General features: G+C 36.8%; 1 protein-coding gene across 5 annotated transcripts in view; it reads left to right on the top strand.

The window, feature by feature from the left end:
• Positions 1 to 23,668, top strand: part of ATAD2B (ATPase family AAA domain containing 2B) — an 81,419-nt gene extending 57,751 nt beyond the window's left edge. For 4 of the 5 annotated variants that reach the window (XM_068937060.1, XM_068937063.1, XM_009686351.2 and 1 more), the window contains exons 24-28: positions 1,491 to 1,628; positions 14,787 to 15,482; positions 18,957 to 19,084; positions 19,956 to 20,084; positions 21,801 to 23,668. In XM_068937060.1, coding sequence (XP_068793161.1) covers positions 1,491 to 1,628; positions 14,787 to 15,482; positions 18,957 to 19,084; positions 19,956 to 20,084; positions 21,801 to 21,842 — 1,133 coding nt within the window. In that variant the 3' untranslated portion in view covers positions 21,843 to 23,668. The remainder of the gene's footprint in view (positions 1 to 1,490; positions 1,629 to 14,786; positions 15,483 to 18,956; positions 19,085 to 19,955; positions 20,085 to 21,800) is intronic. The other variant, XM_068937062.1, reaches the window with a different exon arrangement.
• The last annotated feature ends 1,278 nt before the right edge of the window (positions 23,669 to 24,946 follow it).

Here is a 24,946-nt window from a genome sequence, read left to right on the forward strand (position 1 = left end):
AGCCAAGTGGCAGCACACTGTGTGTTTTTTTTTTTTCTTTTTTTTTATTTTTAATAATTTGTCCAGTTACAAAACTGCTAGTTTTCTGAGTCTGCCCCATTTATTAGCTCATTTGCAGGAGTTGCTGGAAACCAGAATTAAGGCGAGAAAGCTCCATATACATTTCCTTTACATACACAGCTCCATATACATTTCCTTGTTCTCTGGACAAGTTACTCAGCAATCTTACATAGCACTAAAATGGAAGGTATTTTCTGCATCACTTTCTTTTTCCTCAGCTGCAAAACAGATGTATCTATTGAATAAATGCACCTCTTCTGTATTTTTGTCAGATCTGCCTTTTTGAAGTACTGAGACTGGTGACCGGTCTGAAAAAAGGTAGTAGAGAGTAAGAGTATGACAAGCTGTATAGTAAAATTAAAATCTAGAAGTTAAAATAGAATTTGTTGTTCCTGTGTTACAGGAATGAGGTATTGTTGTTGAAAGAATGGAAACTGAAGGAGGACAAATTCTAAGGTGGTGAATTAAAATCATATACTAGATTATTGGAATTCAACATTTTTTTGTTGTTGAAACCAGCAGAGAACAAGATATAAGTGTTGGATAGAAGTATCTGAGTAGCGAAATATAATTTCGATACATAGTTTAAAATATTTATAAAGATACCTATGAGCTTATGCTTTGCAAGGCTGTGAGGTGAAAGTTTCTTTATGAATCTTTAAATTTCTACATCCATTAGTTTAGAGCTTCTTGACTGCTTTTGATCACTTGATTCTGGCTGCTATTGGAGACGTAGTGTGACACTTAGACTGCAGCAGAGGACAGATAGCAAATCTAGTTCATCAGTACGATACCTCAGAGATGCATTTATATCTTTAAAATGTGCCTAATATGAACATATACACTTTTAGAATTTAATTAACTTCTACCATTTTATCAGCTTTTTACGAGATGAACTTATGTTACAGAAAGAGCAAACTTGACTTTGATAAAAACAGAATCACATTTTCCTCATCAGAGCATTCATATTGACTCTGAAATGGATCCATTTTACAGTAACGTAAATTATGGTGACTGAATTTTCTTTCAGATACTCTTTTTCACATGGAATACGGTGCCATTATGAATGGGTGATTATTTTATGTCATCCATTTAAAATTGGGAAAAATTGCTATATAGAGGAAACATAGATAAGAATTTGGTACGTAGAGAAAATATGGATAGAAGAGTGCCATGTTTGGGGACAAAATATGGGAGGCAATAATATTTTTATAAAAAGCCAGAGCTGACAGTTTTAAGGTCACGCTACCAGTAAGTTATTTTGTCAGTAGAAAACATATATTCTTGATTCTAATCTTATTTTTGAATGTCTATCTAAATACTGATTGATATATTCTTACTGCAGCACAGTATTCCAAGTTTCTTTTTAAAATCAGTAGGTTTATGCAGCTTGGTTTATTTAAATAGGTATGGTTATCTTCTGTATGCAGGCTTATCGGTACCAGCAGAACAAATAAATCCTCATGGTTCCACTGTACGGAAAACAGAAGCTAGAGTCGAAGAGGCGTTTCGGAACAAGCAAAAACCCACAATGGCGGTCTGGCCCAACTCTGCAAATAAATGTGCATGTGAGTACCTTGGGTGATATTGTGCAAAAGTAGAGGTATTGCCAATGGCAAACATTTGGTATGTGTCTGTAGTAGTGTTTATTTGTATTATCCATTTTGAATCATGATTCTTGGTAGACATAATTTTAGGCATGAAACTCTTGCAACTTCAAGACATACCCTTTCTCCAGCTACGTTAAATCTCTGCCCAAGTAGTGGTAAAGAAGTGGGATTTGAAACTGTTTTTTGTAATATAATATACAAGTATTAATTTTTCTTTGAAAAAAGGCTATTTTCAGCATAACACAACTCCAAGCCAATGGGAAGATCATGTTTATCTGTGTGTTAAGTGCAAGGTTTTTGTTTTCTGTGTGTGTATATGTTTCACGGATACATAGCTAGATGCTGTATTATGTTCTCACGCTAGTTATTCCCTTCCTGTCTGCAAGGTATGTGGTATTACGCTAAAACTTAGAAAATAGGCTACAAATTGAACTGTATTTTTTTTCTTCATGTCACCTATTTCTGAATAGTCAGTATCCCTTACTGAAGGATGTTAGATATGCTCGATGCAGCCTAGTAGGTTCCCTCACAATTCTAAAAATTTTGACTGATTAATTGGGGTATGGTCACGTGTATGATTGTCTAACTGTGGTGTAGGTAGTCGGAGGTGCTGTTATTGTCAAGAAATGAGTTGATTAGAGAGTCAAATGCAGTACAGTAAGTGTTGTAACAAACAAGAGTAAAGACTCTGTAAGAGAAGGTGTGTGTGAGGGATTCAGCTGAAGATGTGGACTCTGCTATTAGCACCAAACTAGAATTAGATGGCTACTTAATGGGAAATTTGATAGATTGGGGCACAAAAGTTTTCACTGGTCTTGTCCTCTACCCTGTCATGCTTTTTCCTAGTGAGAAAGAGTTTACTGAGCATGGTAATGACTGCCCAGAGATGAACATTATTTAGATATGAACAACAATGTCAATATCAAATAGTTTAATGATTTATAGGTGTGTGGTTTTATTTCATGATGATGTAATTTCTTGCGTTTAAGGAATCATAAAAGTCAGCCGGAGTTATGATTTCACTAAATTGTTGCATAATAAATTGATGATTTTTTTTTTTTCTCATTTGCCTGCTTATGGAAAAATAGAGAGAGTTCTCAATGTTTTTGGTGTCTAATGACATCTAGGATGAAGATTTTCACTGTGGCTGATCTGCTGAGCACTTTCTTGGCTCTGCTGGGTTGTGCAGCAGTCATCTTAGACCTCCAAGCCAGACTTCTCCTGAAAAGAGAGGTAGCAGTCACTACTGGCTGTATAAAAAGCTCTGCTGCCTCTCCTCTTTTTCACCTAGTTTTGTGGATTCAGTGGTAGTTGTTTGAAGGCCAGAGCCATCGACTGAAGAAAACTGCCAACTTCCTGGTGTGTAAACACAAAAGGAGGTAGCGTCAAGGCAACGTTCCTGCAAGTATCTCAGTGGTTTGGGTTGGGAGATGAGAAAATGTGGGGTCTGGAACTACATCAAGTGGAAATCTGACTTTTCAGGATGAGTCAGGGGCAGGTATGGAATAATGGGAAGCATCTGATAATCAGAAGAGAGAAGCAGGAATCGATGAGTAATCAGAATTTAGTGTCTGAATGAGCAGCCTCAAATCTGCAGAAGGGACTGAGAGGAGTACATGGGTATGCCTAAAGATGAATGCAGAAAGTTCAGTAGAGACGGAAGTTGGGAAGAGATGTAGAATCTAGAAAGGGAGGTGGTGGAAGGAACTAGAATAAAGCAAGAGCAGAACAAAGCAGATGATCAGGGAGCTCAAATAGCAAATTTTATACTGGATTGTGATCGTGTGCATGAAAGGAACTAGTTTAGAAAAGGGATTTCAGAACAAAGAAATGACTTTAGAGGTAGAGTGGAAATTTTTTTTATGATCAAGGACTAATTTTTTTTGAAGACTCAAATGTGTTTCACAAGCGGAGTAATAAGGACAGTGATTCATGTACTTTAATTACATGGGATAAAAACTGTGTTTTCCAATTAGTAATTCCAAAAATCTTCCTTTTTTTTTTTTTTGGATTGTTTTGCTATTTGAACCTAAATTCAATTTTTTCCTCAGATAATGTTTTTTTTCTGGCACTGGTTAGTATTTTTATCACCAAAAACATTATTTTCGTGTTTAAATTCCTTTTTTTAGGAGCTTCACTTACCATATTTTAGAGAATAGCTGCAAAAAAGCCAATTCTTATGAAACACTTATTTGAGAACCCTAAAGAAAATTGTCAGGCATCTTCCCTAGAGACACAGTGGACTACAGGTAGTGCAACAGCTTTGCCTGATTTTAAGCTGTGACTGTTTAATATTCAGGGCTAATATAGCAGAGAATCAGAGAAGGCAGTTGATCGTGTATTGCTTTACATTCCAAGATTATGCATTTTGTATGAAATTGTTTAGATGTTTAGTTACCTATTGCTTTGTGATGTACTGTTATGCTATTCATTTTCATTTTGCTAATGTATTTTAGAATTCTTCTTTCCATTTGATTAGAGCAAAGGGCGATCTGAAATGGGCATAAAATATGCTGCTCTATTTGAAGATACTATGATAAAAGTTCCTAAGTTAGGTGTAGTCTACAACTACCATATCACTGTCCCTAGTTGAATATGCACCAGTGGTGGAGCGTGTATCACAATATAGATTAGTTTTAAAAGTATTACGTTACTAGCAGTTGTTAGAACTTTTCTGAATGAATTTTCATCACAGATGATTTAAAATATGTCAGTAATGACTGTGTATTTGGAAAGAAGTGGAGGGGCTGTGGTGGGAATGTAGAATGGTATGTAGGTCGAAAGCTGTCAGAGGCAATAAAAGTAGCTGTATGATCACAGAACAGTTGAGGTCAGAATGAATCTGTGGAGATCATCTAGTCCAACCCCCTGCTCACAGCAGGGTCAGCTAGAGCAAGTTGCTCAAGGCCTTGTCCACTTGGATTCTGAATATCTAAAGGTTGGAGACCCCACGACCTCTCTGGGCAACTTGTTCCAGCATTCAACCATACTGACAGCAAAAAAAGTTTTTTCTTGTGTTGAATTGAATGTCTTGTATTTCAGTTAGTGACAGGACTAGAGGCAGTGGGCACAGACACCACTGAGAAGAGTCTGGCTCTGTCTTTTTGTGTATGTGTGTGGAAAAGGAAACTATTGGCAATGTGCAGTTTTGTATAGCTAGTAAATTAGTAGTTTCTAAGTGGTTTGGATGCACTTCAGCATGCGAAACATTTAGTGTCTCTGGCTGTCATGATGCTATATAGTAAAACTTTGTCCTACTCCTGTATCTTGCCAGTAGATGGAGTATGTAGCATGTTATTGTACTGTCTTGTAGTTCCTTAAATGTTATGTGTAAATGAACTGTATGGGGAAGATTTGCTTTTCCATTCTTATCTTTTTTTGCAGTATTCAACAGTAATGTATTGTAGTGATAGACTACAGATTGTGAATTCACAGAAAAGATTTCTTTTATGTGGAATGATAAATGTGATAGCTGTCACATGTGAAAATGGCATTTGGAGCAAGAAAAAGTTCAAATATTTTTTGTTATATGAAATATTAGAAATCTAAGTTTTAGATAAAAATAGATTTTGTGAAAACCGAAGTAAACGCGTTGCTGACTTTCCCCAGTAATTGAAGTGATTAGTGGTCTCTATACAAGGTACTGCAGGGAGATCTAACAAGAAAATAAAAACCACTGCAGAAAACCTAGTTCCCAAATAAATGGTATTGAGCGTTCTCTTTTGTATCTTTAGCTAAACGGCCATCTCTGCTATTACATGCAAATATATATTTCTACTTTAAAATGGAAAGGAGGTTTTGTTTGGAGGGAGTGTTTTTTCCAAAATATTTTTTTTTCTTTTTAGAAATCTCCTCTCTCAACTAAATCACAGAAGTCAAAGAAATGTCAGTGATCACTGTACTTAGGGCATGCAGATGACTGCAGTGAATGTCTTATCAAAGGACATGGCAGAGCAGATATCATTTTGTTTTTTTTAAATGCAGAAAGTGTTAAAATAGTTAGGACCTAGTTCCGTACCAGTTATCCTGGACTCTGGATACTGGCCTTTAATTAGTCACCTAAACGCTAACATTAAAATACTGGTAGCTGCTCACGTCCAGTCAAAATCATGAATCCTGCACTTGCTACGTTTTTCTTTTCTTCTTCCCTCCAGAAAAGGTATTAATTCTTACAACGCTCTTGAGTTGGAGGCAAGTGCTGAGACTTGGCAAACACCATTCAAAATGATTTTGTGGAACTTGAGGATGTCTTCACTAGGTGCTCAGACAACTATCTTTTTTTCATTTCTTAATTATTTCTTTCTTGGTAGTATAGATGTTCTCATCCTGGATGAGAGCAATTTGCCAGCTAGTCTGATCTCCTGTTTCTGACTTTGGCTTCAACGGGGTGCTTTAAAAGGAAGTTACAAAAATCTGACAAATGGAAACTATGGATTGCCTGGTTTTGACGAAAATGGCCCTCAGTGGTTTTTGAGTTGGTCAACGGTTGTTTTAAACCCATAGGCTTTATAATTCTTCTGATGTAAAACCCCATTTAGTGAATTTGTGGATGTTCTTGTAAATCCTGAGTGCCTAATTCTTTTTTTGGAATTCCACCAAACTTTTGGAGTCAGTGATATCTAGTGGCAAAGAAGTCGTCTTTGATAGCTACTGAACATGCTGCCTCTTGAATTAGTTGAATGTCTTTTTGCTTTGAGGGCATACAGAACGCTACGATTTACCTGATCTGTACCTGCCTTTCACATACTCCGTTTTAAAACCTCATGTTATTCATACCCCTTTTAACTCAGTAATCCAAGATTGTTCAGCTGCTCTTAATAAGGAAGTTTTCCTGCAAGTATTATGACTGCTTTTATTATAAATAGGGTTAAAAAGAGAGGCTTTGTAGAAAATTGTTTTTTTCTGAGTTCTTTTGTTAAGATCTATTTTTTTTTTTTCCTACCATTGAGTGCTGCATATTTTAACTTATGGAAGTGGAAAAGAAGTGATGCAATAAAAAACAGTTTTCAGGCCATTTAAATTATCTTCCCCCTTACTCCCATTTGAAAACTGCAGCAATGTTTACTGAAAACTGTTTGAAGAATTAGTCTAAAGTTTCTGTCTACCCTAGCAGTTGATTTTCTTGTAATTTTTGCCCATTTCCTCACCTCAGTTCTTAGCTATTTATTTTCTTTGTATTTTTTTTTTTATTTTACCTTCCTGACGCAGAGACCAATCTAGCAGCCCTGAGCCTTTCGGATCTCTGGTAGAAAATAATGTAAAGTGAGTGTCTGTCCTCAACCTGTGAAGCTGCAAGAAAAGCTTGTTTGTTCGTGGCTCTCTTACAGCGGGGAAGCTGCCATTCAGCAGTCCTTAAGAACAAACTGGATGCACCAAAGACGTAAACAGCTGTAATAGTTGTTTTGTGTAGAGCTACTCAGCAGAGGGAAAATGAGCAGCTCTGTAGAAGTGGACAGTCTAACACCAGTCTGCACTGGTGATACTAATCTGATTGTTTTCTTTTGGCTTCATTTTTAGTTTTCATGTGTGACCGTCTTGCCGTGTACTTAACTGTCATAATTACACTGATGGTTTCATGTAAGTTATATTTTTAGTTTGTTTTCCTAAGAAAATAATACATATGCTATCTGTCCATCTCTCTGCTCCGCTAATAACTTTTGAATTACTTAACCAGATTCAAACAAATTTGACAAGAGCCAAGGTCTCAAAGATGAAATTCCTACAGATTTTGTGAAAATTGGTAGCTGGATATATCTATTCATCTACTAGAGGAAAAGGCTACAGACTGAAAATGGCAGTAACCTATTCTCTGGCCTTGTTAGCTGGACAGCTGCAGCAGCGTTGTGGCTGGGCAGCGTTTCCTCAGCTCAGAATTAGGTGTAGTTTATCCTGCCCATTTTGGGTGGTTTGAGGTGGGGAGGAGCAGAAGATACTGGGAGAGGTTTCTGAGAAACACTGGAAAGACTTTGAGAGTACTGCAGGGGATGAGGGGGATAGCAGCTGACTAGGAGGAGGAAATACTGGGGATCCTGCAGCTAGTTTTCTTCCTGGAAACCATACTTCATCTGCTGCTTATAGAACATGACTTCCTGTTGAGTAGAAGTGCCCGGGTTCTTGGAGCTTTTTTTTTTTTTTTTTAATGTTCCGCTATTGATGAGCGTATACCCTAAATTGTTGCATTTTTTTATGTTGATCAGGTCTCTGCCCTGAGCCTTCCATTTATGTGAAGGAAATGGTATGTCCTGTAGAGGTTAGTTCCACAGTTGCTTTATGCTGATCAAACTGCAGGTTGCTACTGAAGGTGCTGTCCTCCCTTCTCACTAGTTGCATGTTTCCACCACCTCCCTTGTGCCAGTGCTGTCATTCATGAGTTAGGAAGCTCAGCTGGGGAACCAGACGTGTCCCCCTGGGCAACAGGAAAAAAATACGAAGTTTCAGGCAGATTAGTTCCCTGATCTGGCTTACTGCAGCAACAGTAGAGCTGTCACAAATGAGGTAGTGGAAATGCTATAGCTATCTTTGTCTGTTAGTGGAAGCTGGCACCTCATTTTGCTTTTAAAGCCATTGTGGAACTGTGCTCTGTTCTTTCTTGCTCTGTATCCCTGACTGCATTTTGGGACTTTGTGACTAAAAACTCCAGAGACTTTCAAGTGGACTACCAAGGGGACTTTCAGTGCCCATTGGTAAGGAAAGTAGAGCTACTGGAAGCACTAAATTACTGTGACGGATACGTATATCCCGGATCCAGCATAAGAGAGAGCAGATTGCTCTTAATAAGTGCTTTCTCAAGGCTTTGAGTTACTTTACACACAAGACATCAGAAAGAAGTTTAGGGTTTTGATCATGGAAGAAAACCTTGAAACATATGCATTGCTTCAAGTGGTTCTTGATATAGCAGGCACAGAATCTAGATCCACAGTGATCTTAGTTGCAAAGACAAAATTCTTTGGGTTTTAGTCCTCAGGAATTCTTTATGAAATACAGGTAGCAACAGAGAAGCTACTGTTTGATGAATGTGAATTTTATCTTTTAATGGCAGAGGATTTACATGCTCTGATGGTCTTTTAAGCAATGCTGAGGCATATAAGGGTCTACTTTTCTGCAGGATAAAGAGAACTAGTTAGCTTCCATAATATTGTACTACACTCAATATAACGTAGTAGTCAAACTACAGAAATTGCGAAAGAGAAACTGATCTGCTACCACTGCTGCATCTTCTCTAATATTAGAGTTCATCCACATTAAAGCAGCAGACTTGATTGCTGCTACAATCTTTGAACCTTCTAATTATGTTTGCTCACTTTTCCAACTGTTCATTTTATTTCTGTAGAGTCTGCAGTACTGTCACTGTACTGCTGGATTTGGATGACTGTAAGGGTGTCTTCCCCAACTCTGAAGGTTCTCTACCGTTCATCCATTTTTTTGAGATCTATTTTCACGGAATGACAGAATGGTTGAGGTTGGAAGGGACCTCTAGAGATCTTCTAGTCCAACTTCCCTTCTCAAGCAGGGTCCCCTGGAGCAGGTTGCTCAGGACTGTGTCCTGATGGCTTTTGAATATCTCCAAGGATGGAGACTCCACAACCTGTCTGGGCAACCTACTCCAGTGTTCAGTCATCCTTACATTTTTCTGAGACCATACTAAACAGAATTGTGACAGTTTCCTCAAGATCTAGCAGAAATACTTCAGGAATATGAAAGTTATTTTTTGTTTTGTTTTATTATAACTGCTCTGTAAAATCCAAGAACTGTGAGATTCAATGCACTGCTCTGAAAAGGATTGATGTGCACCCCTAAATGGTAGGGTGCTTATTTTCATCTAGAGTCTGCTTGCTACGTGATTGGATCCAGGCTTCATGCTGCACATCTTCATTCCTGTCACTCAAGTTATGAGAAGGAATATTTGTTCATATTCCATTATAATATACAGGGAGTAATTCTGTACTCTGTTGTAGTTGTCCGTCTACTTCAAGAAACAATATAGCTGTAATAAGTCTATTCAATCGCCAGTATTTCTCTCTCCAAACGTTTACTAGAACTTTTCTCTGGGGTGCTTAACTAAAGCTGAGTGCCAAAATTCACATACAGATTTTATCATACCTGGTAACGCTGGATTTTTCTTAAGTGCTTGTGTCACCAGAAGATGTTATCATTACTTGGTGTGTCTGTCTTCAAAATCTTAAAGATGAACCTATCAATGAGCAAGAATCTAGAATTTCTGAAAGTCTGCTACGCGTTTCATTTTGCTTAATTTGTTCCTAGAGGACTAGTCCTTCTGAAGTACATACAGAATTCCTTTTTTAATCATGGGAGGCCCTCTCCAGGGTAAGTGCTGTCTATCTTAAGTGATCTTTCAGCAGACTCTTAAAGTTTTTCAAGATAGAAATGGAAGAATTGGGAAACCCCACGTACTGGTTAAGGAAATTTAGGGTAAATTTGTCTTTGGTGGTTAATTACATTATATTACATTGTACCTTTTTAATTTTATCTGCATCAACTGTGCAGCTTAGCACAAATAAATGAGTGCTGAAGGGTTACTTTTGGTATCAACTCCATGTGAATCCAACTGAAATGTTGTGTGACTCGCTTGGCCAGATCTGTATGCGTTGTTGTAAAAAAAAAAAAAAAAAAAAAAAAAAAAAAAAAATTCTGTATGAACTGGGGTAAGGATTTACAAAAAAGCAAACTGAACTGAAGTGGGGATCCCCTTGGCAAATCTATAGAGGTTACATGAGGATTATAGAGAGAAGAGTGTAGCAATTCAGAAGGCAAATGAATGTACTCATGTGTGAATAATTGGTATTATAATAGTTTGAGTTATAGAAACTCAGTTCTGAAAAGCAGGATTCCTGTGGTAATTGTATTTCTACTGCCTCTGGCACAAATAGTGCTGAAAGATTGGATATCAATGGGTAGATTTCAGATGAGTAGTTTTAAAAGGAATAATTGAAAAGGTGTTAATGCATTAACTTATAATTGTATATGCTCTGGTAATTTTTTTTAACAAAGTTAACTCTCAATAGTTCTTCTGTAAATGGCTATCCCATTCTATTACTTAGAATTTTAATGCGTGATGAATCATATTAACTGCAAAATGAAAAGTGTAATTTTGTTATTAATGGTTTACAGTTTTTATAGAAGATCACCATTAAAATGGAGACCCCGATGAGGTTTATTTTTTTAAAAGCGGCAATGCATGAACGTTTGCCCGTTAGTTATACATCAGTTTTACCCTGTGATAGCTCCTCTTTCCTTTACAATTTGAATCCTATTCAACTCCTCTGCAGGATCTGGAGATAAAAATCTTATTCTTTCCTGCCTTATATGGCACCTTTTCAGGTCAGTGTGATTCTCTCGGTAGCACCTTCCCCCCATTGACTATGAAAAGAGTCTAGATGATGAACTCCAGTGCAGAGTTCCAAATTTGATCAGATGGATCCCTGCTCCATGAATTAAACACCTCTCTTACTTCTGCTACTCCCTTAGTCTTACTGGGGGAGGTGGGGCGGGAGATAAAGGCTGATGTTATCTTTTTTAAAAATATTGTATTCCTTGCTTGGCTTCTCACTTTTCCTAGAGGCCTGGCTCTCTGCATAAAATAAAATTGATATAACAGTGTTAAGAATGCTTCCTATCTGAAGCAGAATTTCTTTGCATATCCCAAAAGACATTGCTTTACACAGAGCAATAATACAGCCTAGATTTAAAAAAAAAAAAAAAAAAAAAAAAAAGTTTTGAAGGGTAGTTAAATATAAGGACTGGAAGTCTGCTTTTGACATGCTCAAGATTCAAAAGCTGGTGAATGGACTCAAAGCTTTATTGGGTAGGGGATTAAGAATCTCACTGTGGTCATGAAAATGATATTAGCAGTTGTGTTAAATGAATTGAAATGAGATTTGGGTGAGTTTATGAAAGTCAGAGGAGAAAAGGTTTCAGCAGATAGAAGGAGGTGAAAGCAGGAAGGCTTTTATCTGAATGACGGGAAAAAGTTGATTCTTAGAAGTATATGGACAAAAAAGAAAAAAATCAGTATTTTGAAATGTTGGTCTATAAGATACTCATATCTGTGTTACAGGACTGGATGGCTCAGGTAATGGTACTTTCTTAAAACATGAAGTGGTAAGAGTCTAGGAAAGAAAAAGTTAAGCATTAACCAAATTTGACTGATGAAAACAAAAAGTAACTAGGTAATTGCTTTTGTCAATTTTCAACACAAGTACTATAAATTATGTTCTTGAAGGGCCTGTTCAGCAATATCTGTTAATGAAACGTGGTGGTTTTTTCCTAAAACTCAGTGGTTGGTTGCAACCACTGAGTTGGTTGGTATCTTTTTTTTTTTTTTTTTTTTTTTAATAATATGACTTTAGACCGTTTTTTTTATATAAGACATTGTAATGTTTCAGTCAGAGCTCTGCTTTATTTGCATACTTTGGATGAGGCAGCTAAACTGTTTACTCGTTTTGAGGCAGTGCAAAAGCAGAACATCTCAGAGATCCTGGGAGGAGATCTTCTGCAGCACTTTGAGGTTGCTGTGTCCTATTTAATAACGGCAGTGAAACCCAGAGTGGGTTTCACTATGGAAAACTATGGAAAGGCCTATAATTTGCATCTGAACAGTACTGCATGAGAGTGCTAGGCTTTCTGGCTATAGTTTAGGAAGGCTTGAAACATACTGGTGTGTGTAATAGAAGGTTAGTTCCGTTTTACTTTAATGTGATTCTCACATGCTTAATTTTAGCAACATGCCTGAGTATTTTGGCACTATGTGCTTTTCATCCCAAGTTGGGCTTGCAGAATGGGCAAAATAGATGCACCAGTAAAATAGGCATCCTTGAGTACAAATCATTGATATGATAAATTACATCTTGCTGCAAAGGCAGCTAAAAAGCCAAAGTCAGATCTTTAAAAATTCAGCTTTTCCATTCATTTTTACAATTCAGGACATATTAATTAATATGTTTCCTTTAAAAGGCTTTTACTCCCCTTCTGCGTTTTCTGTATCCATCTTTGGAGTTGACCTGAGACTAAACCCATTTCCTAGTAGGGAAATTATTTCTCTGTGTAAGTTTACATCTGCCTGTTTCGTTTCAGATTTGCTGCTTCTGTTGTTACTGAAAATCTCTTGCAGAATCTGGGGAAAGATTATATGAGCTCCTGAAAAGTTATGGGAACGGGTTGTGGCTCATCATCAATAAAACAGTGAAACTGACTGTAGAAGCCGCTATCAAATCTACAAAGTAGCTGGAAAAAGTGATTTTTTTTTTTTTTCCTTCAAATCTTATAGTTCTCAGTAAGGATTATTTGTAACAATAAATATATGCTGCAAGTGCAACTACCATTTTTTATGGCAATATAGCTTTTAAAACTAAAAGGTTAATGGCAAATTTATTCTCAATGTAGCGGTTAAACTACCTGCTTACGTATGGCATTCACAGGGAGGAAATTCTGAAGTACAAGTGTACTCCTCTGAGCTTCTGTGGTTTAATTCTGAACAGATGTACCTGCCTACTGCTTATATTTTCAAAGCACCTTAATAAACACTGATCTTTGTAACTCAGTGTGAGATAGGCAGGCACAGATTTAGGACTTAATACCCCATAGATCAAAGCAACCTACAAATACCGAGAACATGACGGAGGTACTCAACAAAGGAGTTTATTTCAAAATGGAAAAATATTTGTTAATCACTGCTAAGTATTGGTTGTCGTTTTCAAATAGAAGCACTTGGCTGTAACTTCTTTAACTTTGCAAAAATATGAGCAATCTGCATCATTGCTTGAGTTTGAATGTAGAAGTTCCCATTTTTCCCAACCTTTTCCTTAATTTTCTGCACTGTGTCTCATTAGCGCTCTTGAAAAGGTCATTGACAACAGCATTAGATTTGAATAGTTTTCCTTCTATATTACTTGTAGATTATATTGCAAACATGCCCCCACACCTCTTTCACATTGGTGCCGTGTTGTGTCTCACTGCAAATAGACTAGTGAAAACACTACTCTCTGAAAAAAGTTGATAATCTGATTTTTAAAAATGCACAGAAAGTGTGCATAAGAAATAGGAAAAATGAAGAAGTAATGGAGCAAAGATAATGAAAAAAGGATCAAGGGGCCTTGCTGCTTCAAGTTGAGTTGCATAATATGGGGGGAAGCATTGGTGCTGAGACTAGTTTAAGAAACTGTGACTTCCCTTTCATATTAACTCGTTGTACAAATGCTTATGTTTGTGAGATCTTGCTGTGGGCTGAGTTGCTAAAATGATTTGGATTTCAAGAGGAAAAAAAACTCTTTTTTTTTTTTTTTTTAAAGCCAGATTGTATCAATGCAGTGAACATAGTACACAGGAGGGGATGAGTGGAAGGTTGAAGTGATGGTTATTCTGTAGCTGGCTTAATCCCTGAAGATGTCTTTGGATTTAACTATGGATGTAAATTGACACAAGAGAGGTTCTGACAGGATACAAGTTTTTAAAAAAAAAAAAAAAATCCTTTTCACTCTTAGGGCAGTTACATGTTGGTACAGGACACCTATGGAAACTTGTGCAGTCTGCATCCATGGAGGTTTTCAAGACCTGACTGGATAAAGCCCTAAGCAACCTGATCTGCCTTCATAGGTGACCCTGTTTTGAGTGGGAGGTTGGACTAGAGACTTCCTGAGGTCCTTTCTAAACTGAATTATCTCATGATTCTGTGATTCCACGAATTGTGTTTTCATTTCTTTCATTGTATGATGATTTCAAATCACTGAAAGAGATAGAAAGGGAAAACAGCAGCCGCTCAGTTCCGCATTTCCTAGTGAAAATAAGAATGACTGTCTGAGTTCTGCGTTATTGCTTAGAGGTTTTCTCTTAATAGTGTATCTGTAAATAGATTTTTATTAAGTATGCTAAGTAGGAAAGATTAGCAAGTCTTAGTTGTTTCCGTAACCTAGAGTAGGAGTGGTGCACAAAACTGAATGTTCACTCACTGGACTTCAGCGCTCGCGTTGAAGTCAGTGGACGTTTTACTTATTCCTTTAAATGTGAACGCATTTGATTGCCTTAGGTTAGAGCATATTCTAATATGTGTTTACTGAGGGGTACGTATGCATTTAAAAGCGTCTTTCTTTCCTTATAATTCAGTTCGAATAAGGAGAAAATCAAGACGGCGCTCCCAGTGGGGCAAAGGAATTATTAAAAAGAGGAAAGTCAATAATTTGAAGAAAGATGAAGATGATGCAAAGTTTGCTGATGATGAAAATCACGGAGAGGACAGTAAATTGCTGGAAAATGGAGAGCTAGAGATCAGCACTGATTGCATTGAGGAGAATGGGGAGGAAACAGGTGATCTCTCCATGACAAATGATGAATCCTCTTGTGATATTATGGATATAGATGCAGAGCAGAGGCTTAACAATGGGACATCAGGAAAGGAAAACAATTTTGCTTCCACAGAAGAAGAGAGCTCAAATGAATCTCTGTTAATAACCGACAGTGTTACTCTGAATGCTGAAAAGGAATTAAGGAAGGACCCTGCATCAAAAGGGGGCTGTGTAAATGGAGAGACATCTATGCACAGTGTAGAAGGTATACCTGTTCCAGCATGTCACAACGGTAAAATGGAATCAATCGATGTTGTTTCACCCTGTGACAACAGTGATGGATCTAGTAACAAGCAAAAAGCTTCAACTGAAGATCAGCCAAAGGAGAAATCAGACGCTTCCAGCGAAAGTCAAGGAGCTGATTTGGTGAAAGCTGAGGTACCACACTGCAGCAATAATGAAAAAACACTACAGAGCACAGACGTTGAGACTAAAGATGCGGAACCCGATAAAGAAGGTATAGCTTGTATTTTCAGTTTTCCACTTATTTATTACCTTATTGCCCAAGTAAATAGTTATATATGTATATATTTTAATTATAATGCCTGAGCATATCATTTTAACTGCAGTCTGTCTATCTGGATCTTTGTGTATTTGCACATTTAATTCCCCATAGGTAAAATACGCTCTACCCTTGGCTTGCTCTAACGTTATCTTAGGCAAATAAGCTTACCACCATACTGTATTCTGTTCATTTTTGTATGCTTTATGGAAAATACAGTAAATATTGAGATAGCATTATTTAGACAGTAATTGAAGGTTTTTAAATTATCAGTACACTTACATATCTGTTTGATGTTTTGACCTAGGGATTTATGATAAAAGTATCATTGACATTGAATCAGAAACCACAGAAATACAGAATATATTTATTTAAGGATTCCTTATAAAAAGTTTGGAATGTTTTATTAAAATTTAGTTTAACTCGTAGCAAAAACCATTGTTTGTCTAATGGAGTACATATCTGACTTTGGAGTTTACAGTCAACATGCTAACGGTGCAGCAAAAAGATAAGGAGAAGGAAAATCCTGGTGGTGCATAAAAGAAGGGGCCATGTCCTTTGAAGAAAAGAGATATAGTTTCCTCAGGGAAGAAAGTAAAAGCTTTAGGCATGATTGCTTTTTTAATTAGCTTTTCAGAATTATGTAAAAGAATGAAATCTTTGCTTCAAAAACTAGTGCTGAGATTTACAAAATAAATGAGCTTTAATGAGGGATCTGAATCATGAGAACATCACTATTACATATACATGCTGACTGTATGTGTACATATTTTACTTTTCCGAAGGATAAGGTGCATAGTGGAAGAAAGGTACTAGGAATAACAGGATGAATAGGATGTATGTTAGAGCCATTACGTATTTAAATTTAGCAGTTGAATTTTGGATACATTGAGGATGATTATAATAACAAGGGATCCTCAGAAAAAAGGCGTTTTAAGTTGAGGAAGAGAAAAACAGTGGGTGAGTCTAGAGATGGAATCAGGTGATAATGTTTTGTTCTCCACAACAGGATTGCACAGCAGCTTTAATACAGAGGTGGAAATAAAATGTGTCACCAAAGCAGGAAGTTTCCCTGGTAGAACAGATGTTGGAGTTCCTGTGGTGATGAAGACAGGGGACACTTTAGAAGGACAGATGAGAATTTTGATTCCCTTAGGAAAAACCATTTTGGAAGTTAGCTTAACATCTGAACTTCCCTTAGAAGCAATGAATTTGATGTGGATAAGTAGAAATGATATAGCAGAAAAACACTTTCGATTTACTACTGGCGTTTCAGAATTCAGTTTTAAACTTAACCAGTTTTGTGGATGACTTCTGAGCTACTTTTCTGTTTGTTTGTTTTAGCACCCATAAACCTTTTTTAGGATCCTGTGAAGCTGAGAAATAATGTGCCCTGGTGGAATCATCATGCTTGCCCAGTTTAAAAAAAAAAAAAAAAAAAAAGCAAAATCAAAGCAAAATGAAAAAACAACCTGTTCATTTTTTAACGATTTCTCACCAGAGTTTCAGCAAGGCTTTGGAGGCAGAAATGCTGTATGATAAGCTTCAAAATAATCATATTTAGAAGCCCAAAATATCCTTTACTTTTATTTTAAATACCGTATTTATAATAGTAAGAAGAGTAATTTTATCTTCCTGCCTTTGGGGAGAAAAAAGCCTACAATGAGATTCTCTAGCAAATACTCAAAATTGGAATTCTTTCTTTGGGGTATTTTATGAAGATTAAATAAATGTTTTCCATAATTTAAACTAGCAGCGTGAGAAATATCATCTTTATCAGTATCTAAGCCAACATTCACAACTATTGGGAAAGAAATGACCCACGAGAGAACCACACCTGTAGAACAGATTATAGGCAGTCTGTTGCTTCCTGAGGAGGTCGTGGAGGATGGTCTTCCAGTAGAGAGTAGAGCGATTGTTGTTTTTACTTTGTTGTTATTTTAGTGAGGACGTACGATGTAGAGGAGGAGGCTGGTCAAGACTGAGGAGCTGATATAATGGTGTAGTGTGAACTTGGGACTAAGCTATTCTTGTTTTTGTGGGCAACTGGAAGGATTGGCTGTACCAAAAGGCAGGAAATACGTGTCTTACAGGGAAGGTTGTAGTCATCTTTAATGTTTTTCAGAAGTAGGACTAGAGGAGATTCTGATGGGGGGGGGGGGGGGGGAAATTTGCCATGAGTTTACAGAGAGAAGAAAAGTTACAGATTTTCGTTCCAGTCAGGTGACGGGTGTGTTCATGGAGTAGTTTTGTATTTGTACGTGAGACACAGATGCTTGTATAAGTCTTCAAGTCCCTTGAGGAAAATAACGTGAAGTTTAGTTTCTGAAAGAGTTGAACGGTGCGACATAGTTTTTTTTTTTTTTATGCTATTTTTAAATGCTAGTGCCACCTGGCAATTTTAGTAGGAGAGGAATGGTGATTCTGTGTTAGGTGTAGTTACTATGGAAATTTGTTCTCTCAGTCTGCGAGTTTAGATGGCAGTAAATGAACTGACCAACAGAGGTGGACTGTGAAGGGATATGGGGACCTACAGTGAGAGCAGCTCAGTTGAAAATCTGCCCGAGAGCTGTAAAAGCTTTTCATAGAAAATAAATACAGATCCTTTAATGCAGTTCCCTAGGAGTCCCTGGGAAGTTCTCAGTCTCCGGATGTTTGGATTTTCTTATTTGTGAGGCTGTATGTGACTGAATCTACCTAAGTAGTATCTTTCACTTGATTTCTGCAAAGATTCCAAGATACAGAGAATTGCGCTAATTGGATTTAAAGTGGACGTAAGCATGTGTTAGCATATGTAAATGTCTTCAGCATCATTTCTTACATATCAGAGGTCTCACTGATAGAAGATTAGTCATTGTTTTAAATTGTCACAAGCAAAATAATGATTAGCATTTAATAAATATAAATATAATAATAAATGGTTTTTGTTGTTATGTATCTAATTTAAGTAAACTGAGAAAATAACTTGCTCTCATGCAAAGAGCTTTCGCAGCTTGATTAACCGTCTGCATTACCAGCATTCCATCCAAATGTTTGTGGGTGCAAAATATACATCTTTACCTGGAAACAAGTGGAAATAGAAAACACTTAGGGACACTGCCCCCGAGAGAATGAGTCTCAGAATTATGGCTGAGTGAGTTATGAACAGATTCAAGTCATGTTGAATTGTTAAGATCAGTTCTCAATTTTATTGTCTGGTTGAATGGTTTTGGGGAAGTCTTTTTAGATGTTTTTGTGAAATAGTTTCCTTATGTAGGAAGTTGTTGGAGAACGTCAGAACACCCAGAACAGAAATCTCAAAGAATTCATAGGTTGATTGTTCTAATCTAGTGCTTTTTGGTTTGCTTTTTTGTTTTTTTTACCTGATTAGTACTTTCGATTTTTTGCTAGTTGTTGACGACATGCTGATAATAGTTTTTCAAACTACAGGTATATCCAAAAGTAAGAAAACTCGAAAAGTCACTATGGAACAGTCAAAAGCTACAAATTTGGAGCAGGTCCCAGAGGAACCATCAGATCCCGTACCCTCTGTAGTTGTTGACCATGACAGATTAAAGGTAACAGAACTAAAAAAATTCATTCATCTGTTAAGACCCCGTGAAAAGTCATTTTTTTTAACGAAGCAAAGTTTGTCTTTTTTTATTTTTGATTGCAAAATTTCATTTTGGCGGCAGTAACTTTTGAAGATGATTTGTTGATCAGTGTGTGTTGGATAAAAAAGCTAATAAAATTACTGAATCCTTGTTGTCCCCTCATTACTATCATCTTTACAAATACAGTAATGGCACAGCAGTCCACTACTTTAATTGTAGTTTGTGCAGACACCGTTATGTGTTAATTGGACATGACAGTTACTGAGAAACTGCTGAGTGCCTAGTAATTAGCAGTTAACATCATCATCTCTCTTCCCATGTACGTGTACTTGTTGAGAAGAACTGTTAGTGAATTGGAAAGCAAACTGGAAGCTGTGCCGATGTTTTGGGGTCATAGGTTGAATCCGTTGCCACTTAATTTTGTTTCTCTTTTATCTCAGTTTAAGCAAAGTTACAACAATGCTTGCTGTAATCTATTGTAGAAACTAGCTTGTCTTACTATAAAATTTAGATCTGACTTGCTGGGAAATGCATATAATCTCTTTGGAAACAACAGATGTATTGTGATAGGAAAAAAATCTTTATTATTTAGCATGAAATCTAAGACAAGAAAAAATGTGTAGGTGTAAGCAGAGAAGCAAAAAGAGACACTGAGTTAATTTAAATCAACATGGAAGCAGTGGCCTGACTGATCGCCAAATGTAGTCCATTTTATATGTATCCCTCCAAAATAGGGCTTCAGAAGATGATTACATTTCTCATTTGTCCTTAAAAAATAATAAAAAGCAATTAGCATAAAGTTAAGAGTTTTTTTTTTATGTTGTTCTTTCAACAGAAACTACTTGACTTGGTAGTTAAGAAAAGCGACAACCTGACTGTTGACCAACTTGAGAGATTGTATTCACTCCTCAGTCAATGCATCTACAGACATCGTAGAGATTATGACAAATCACCACTTATAGAGGTGATGTAGTACAGTTTCTTTTATTCTTGAATTTTGTGGAACTGGTTAGAATTGTTTTTCAAGAACAGTGTTAACTGATAGATTTATTGGTTTATTAGCAGGCAGAAACTTTATAAATAGACTTTGAGAAAAATATTTACAAACATTTGGAAAAAACCTAATGACTTTGTAAACAGAGGTTGTTTCTGATAACGCTTTCCTCAGAAAAGGATTAAGATTTTAACCTAAAAGAAAGGAGGAAAAAGAGGAAGGACTACAACAGCACGAAGAAGCATGTGCTAGCAAAGTGATAATGGAGCAGAAGCCCTTTTCAGGGGGTCATCTTGTCTCTGCAAAATGTTATTGTGACTGTGAGTCACTTAACTTCTGTTTTCCTTCTGCAGTATTGAACACATACTTATTTGTAGCTATCTCACCTTGAATCTGTAAAAACTGATATCAAAAAGGCTTTATGGCTGGTAACTGAGTGTATCATTCTGTACCTTCCCTTCTCTGATTTTCTGACTTGCATCACGCTACTCATTTTGGGTGTAAGTACTTAGTCTTTAAGAACCGCAGCAAACTGTGGCAAGATTATTTCAGCCTTTCATTCTTGTGAGGTGTGTAACTGAATTCCTGAGCCAGAAGTTACCAAATTTGTGGTATGAATAGCACTGAAGGTAAAAAGGCTACTTTATAGGCGTGCTGAGCCAACAACTGCTGATTTTGCCCTACTTGCCATTGCATAACTAAGCAAAAAAAGTTTATACACCTTTGCTTCATGCAATTTCCTGATTGTAACTTTCGTATGAGACCTTAAAGGCGTGTATACTTTCTCTATATTGGTAAGGATACCGTGATTGATCTTGGCAAGGACTGTGGAAGGACAGGTAGTCTTACATAAGATGAAGTAGCCAGTTGTCTGCAATGCTGTCGTCCTTTACCTCTAAAGCCTTTGCTTTTCAAAGACTTTTGCCTCCTGTCTGCATCGGTGGTGAGTGAGTCATTTCACCACTGGCTTAGGCTGATCATAGCTCTGCACATGCATTCCCACCAGCATCTTTGTTTTAGCTGTAGTGTGGTTTGGATCAGCTTACTGATCCAGCTGATAACCAACTCTGCTGAAAGAGGAATAAAAATTGCTAGTTCCAGTTGGACCACTGGACACTAAATATTTTTCTGTTTGAATATTTTCATGTAGGACCTGGAAGGGCCTTCCTATGGGTTAATATTTTCCAAATTTGCAAAATAATTTTGCACGTTATTTTTTCAAACCGTTTTCATCCTATTTCTTGGCCATCCTCACATAAAATATGCTGAAAATTTTAAAAGCCTGTACAAATGTAGGTAAATTTAAAAGACCTTTATCTAGGAGGCATACACAGAGACTGATCTTTACCTTTGATTCTTGAAAATGTGCAGATATGTGTTTACAGCTGGGTCACCCGTAGCAAATGTGCACAGGAAGACTTGAATTCACGCAACGTGTTATTGTAATGCTTTCTTAATATAGACTGAGTGAATCAGTTACAAAAGTGAACCTAATACACTTGTATTAATTAGTTTCCTTTTTTTACCATATTTTGCTAGCAGATGGCAATCAATAAACAGAAATATCTGTTTTCCTATGAATTATTATTTGTTCAGATTTCCCCCCAAAATCAGAGTAAATATGGTGATCTAACATAACATTATTTCTGTCTTTATATATAAATTGCTGCTCTGTGTCTCTTGCAGGAGATGGAAAGAACAGTTCATGTGTTTGAAACATTCCTGTGAACTCGTCAAGATGGGTGGGTTTATCCTCTCTTAAACTGCTCGTGGGAGAGCAGTCCTCTGAGCCATTCAGTTTCCATTTGCACCAAGTATGTGCAGAGCCTTGGTCTTAAGTGCTCTCTCTTTTTCTTTCTGTTGAATTTGGTGCTATTGTCTCAGGTACCTGAAACCAACCAGCCTACAAGAACCAAACGGAACTTCATATAGTTGTATCTGATATAAATAAAGAATACAATGCCACAGCTTGGAGATTTTTGGTGCTACAGAAACTGTTCTCATTTCTGCTCTTGTTCACTCTACATGTGTTATCTTTTGGGAAACTTCAGGCAAAGTGGAGACCAACACAAGAGAACTGGAAAGAGCAGATATAAGTTGAATATTTTTAAACAGGCAACTTTTTAAATTTTTTTTTTTCAATTTTTCTCTTCTCTGGGGTAATGGACAAAAAATCTGTTCTAAAGATGGCAGCGATGCATTGTGGTAGGAATCTTGAGTAACTGGATGTACAGTAATTTGAAGATGAGGCTCTCTAGAACTGCCTTTAATGTGCCTTTTAGTCGATTGAGAAAGATAAGGCTAATCAGTTGGTTTGGATTCTAGCAAATGGCAATGTTAGAAAGCTGTCTTCAGAATGAAGATCTCCGAAAGAATGATTTGTATTCTCTTCATTGGATAGCAACCGGTATTATGGTTATATAATGCCTATCTTACTCTACAGAACTAAACTAAGACACACTGAAAAAGCCACATACTTTACCAAAATGGTGAAATTCCTTTATTTCATTGGTATGTATTTGTTTTAGAAGTAAGTTACACAGTGAAACTCTTCTGTTTCGCTAAAAATGAAGCGTTTTCCCATCACTCGATTTGTTGTCAATTTTGAGTTCTTTGGAGGAAAAAAAAAAAAAGTTTATTACTGGCAGGTTTCTTTCTGAAGTTCTGTGTTTATAATGTAGCTTGGACTGTGCAATGCAGGTAGGAAGACGCTATAATTGGTCAAAATCCTGGAGCCCAAGCTCACTTGAAAATACGACCTGGACTGAGTTGTGAAGTCTAGTTTATGCAAAGCATTACTAATGTGAGGGGGGTTGGAAGACAGACTTTTGAACTGATCTGTTCAGACCACAGGTCTCTGGTTCTGAATTGTGTAGTTTCAAATCTTTCCCTTTGGGAAATTGGAGAGAACACAGTCTAGGCAGTTTCAAGAAAAAAAAAAAAAAAAACATGTTGCAGTAAAAGTTTTATCGCAAGCTCAATGTTGAAACATTACCTAGGCTGATTTTTCAGAGTGGGAAAAAGTGGAAAATGTTGTAGAAAAGTTGGCTGGGGTTACCATCTTTAACCATTCATTGTAACTGTCCCTATGTAGCTGTGGAAACGTCTTTCCAAAAATATGCAACACAGTGTGATCAGTTTTTAATTAGAGAAAACAGTCTTGGACTACTGCAGAGATACTGCGCTACCTCAGCTTTTTGTATTTTAGTTACCAACAGTGTTTATGGAGGACTTGTAATCACTCTGCTCCCATTTACAAACTGAAGCTAAGGTACTTGTCTCCACCTCTGTGGCTAATAGTAGTGTGCCACTGCAGAGAAACAACCCTGGGCCTTGGCCTATTGCAGTAATCCAAAGTGCTTTGTGTTTTGTGTTTAAACATAATTCTACCTTTGATCTTTTTCTCCCCTGAATGCCACTTTTTTTTCTTTATAGCTAGTGACAGAAAAAGGTTTCAGGTGTTCGTGTACATCTAGTTACACCTTCTAAATGCAACCCATGCAGAAACGCTGTATTTTTTAGGTGGGAAAGTGCGATTAAAACAACAAAAACAAGCAGAAAACACATTTTAAATGAGATTCTTTGATCTCAGATTTGATTATGGGATTTTTTTCCATGTTTCATTTAGTATTTATTAATATCATACCTGTTTGAGATATTTTTGTGTCTGGTACATTAACAGCATTTTGTATTTTGATGGAAATTGTTACAAACTTTAAGATTTGATTAAATGAAATGTAGCAGATTTTTTGTAGCAAGTTTCTGATAAAAGGGGTTTTTTGCAAGTCTCAGGTTCTTGCTGCAGAATTTTTTTAAAAATATTTATTCCAGTTTCACTTGCTCGAAGAAGTTTTTGTTCAAGTAACAGCAGCACTTGTGGAAGATAAAACTGCGTACATTTTTAAGAAGATAATAAATTTATATTAATTAAAACAGTTAATAATTTTAGTCACCAATGAGTTTGAAAAACAAATTGAAGCTAATGCCTAGCATTAAGTGGTTCTAAAAGGTCATGTTTCTAAAGAAAAATTTTTACTGTCAGTTGTTGATTGGAAAAAATCTTAGGAAGCAGCTTTACTAATTAAGGAGCTACCGTGATGTTTTAGAGAAAAGTAGCCAATTTCAAATGTTATAGTGGACGACTTACATAAAATAATAAATCCGCCTTCCTAGCCCAAATAACCACACTTCAGTTTTGTTTTCCTTTACAGAGGTCTGGTGGTTATAGAGTTAAAGCAGCTGTTAATCTATCCATGTGGTCTAAACTTGTTTACTCTCTGTATGTTTTTAATTTTTTGCCATATAGCACTGGCAAGAGTTTGTACAAATTGACCTCTCTTCCTCGTTTCTTGTTGTGAAAATTGCAAATAAACTCCTGTGTGAGTCCTTGTGCTGGGGTCAATAAAGTGTGGCCAACCAGAAGAAAGGAGATTTCTCTATGGGGCTGTTGGGGCTGTGTTGGAGACAATAGAGTTGCTCTTGGGTGAAGTTGATGGCTATGGAGTTGATTGTATTTGCAAGCTTGAATCTCACCTGTGATTATTTTGTTTCGTTTTGTGTCCTCTGTATTGTTACTTGATTTTTCCTCATATGCCAATGTATTTATAGGATTACTGTTTTTTGTAATATCTTGTCTTCCCCCCGACCCTGTTTTTTAAGTTGGTAGTCAGCTCTGGTTTTACCTTCAGTCTCTTGAATGGCAGGTCCTGCAGCTGATAGTCATTTATTTTGTTTTTATTTTATTTGTAATCATAACATAAGCTTGAATTTGGGCTTGTACTTGCATCTTTTGTATCTTGTACATTGGGTTGTTTAGACATTGGGGAGTCCTG

The sequence above is a fragment of the Struthio camelus genome, chromosome 3 (genome assembly GCF_040807025.1).
Source record: "Struthio camelus isolate bStrCam1 chromosome 3, bStrCam1.hap1, whole genome shotgun sequence".
Taxonomy (NCBI): Eukaryota; Metazoa; Chordata; class Aves; order Struthioniformes; family Struthionidae; genus Struthio; species Struthio camelus.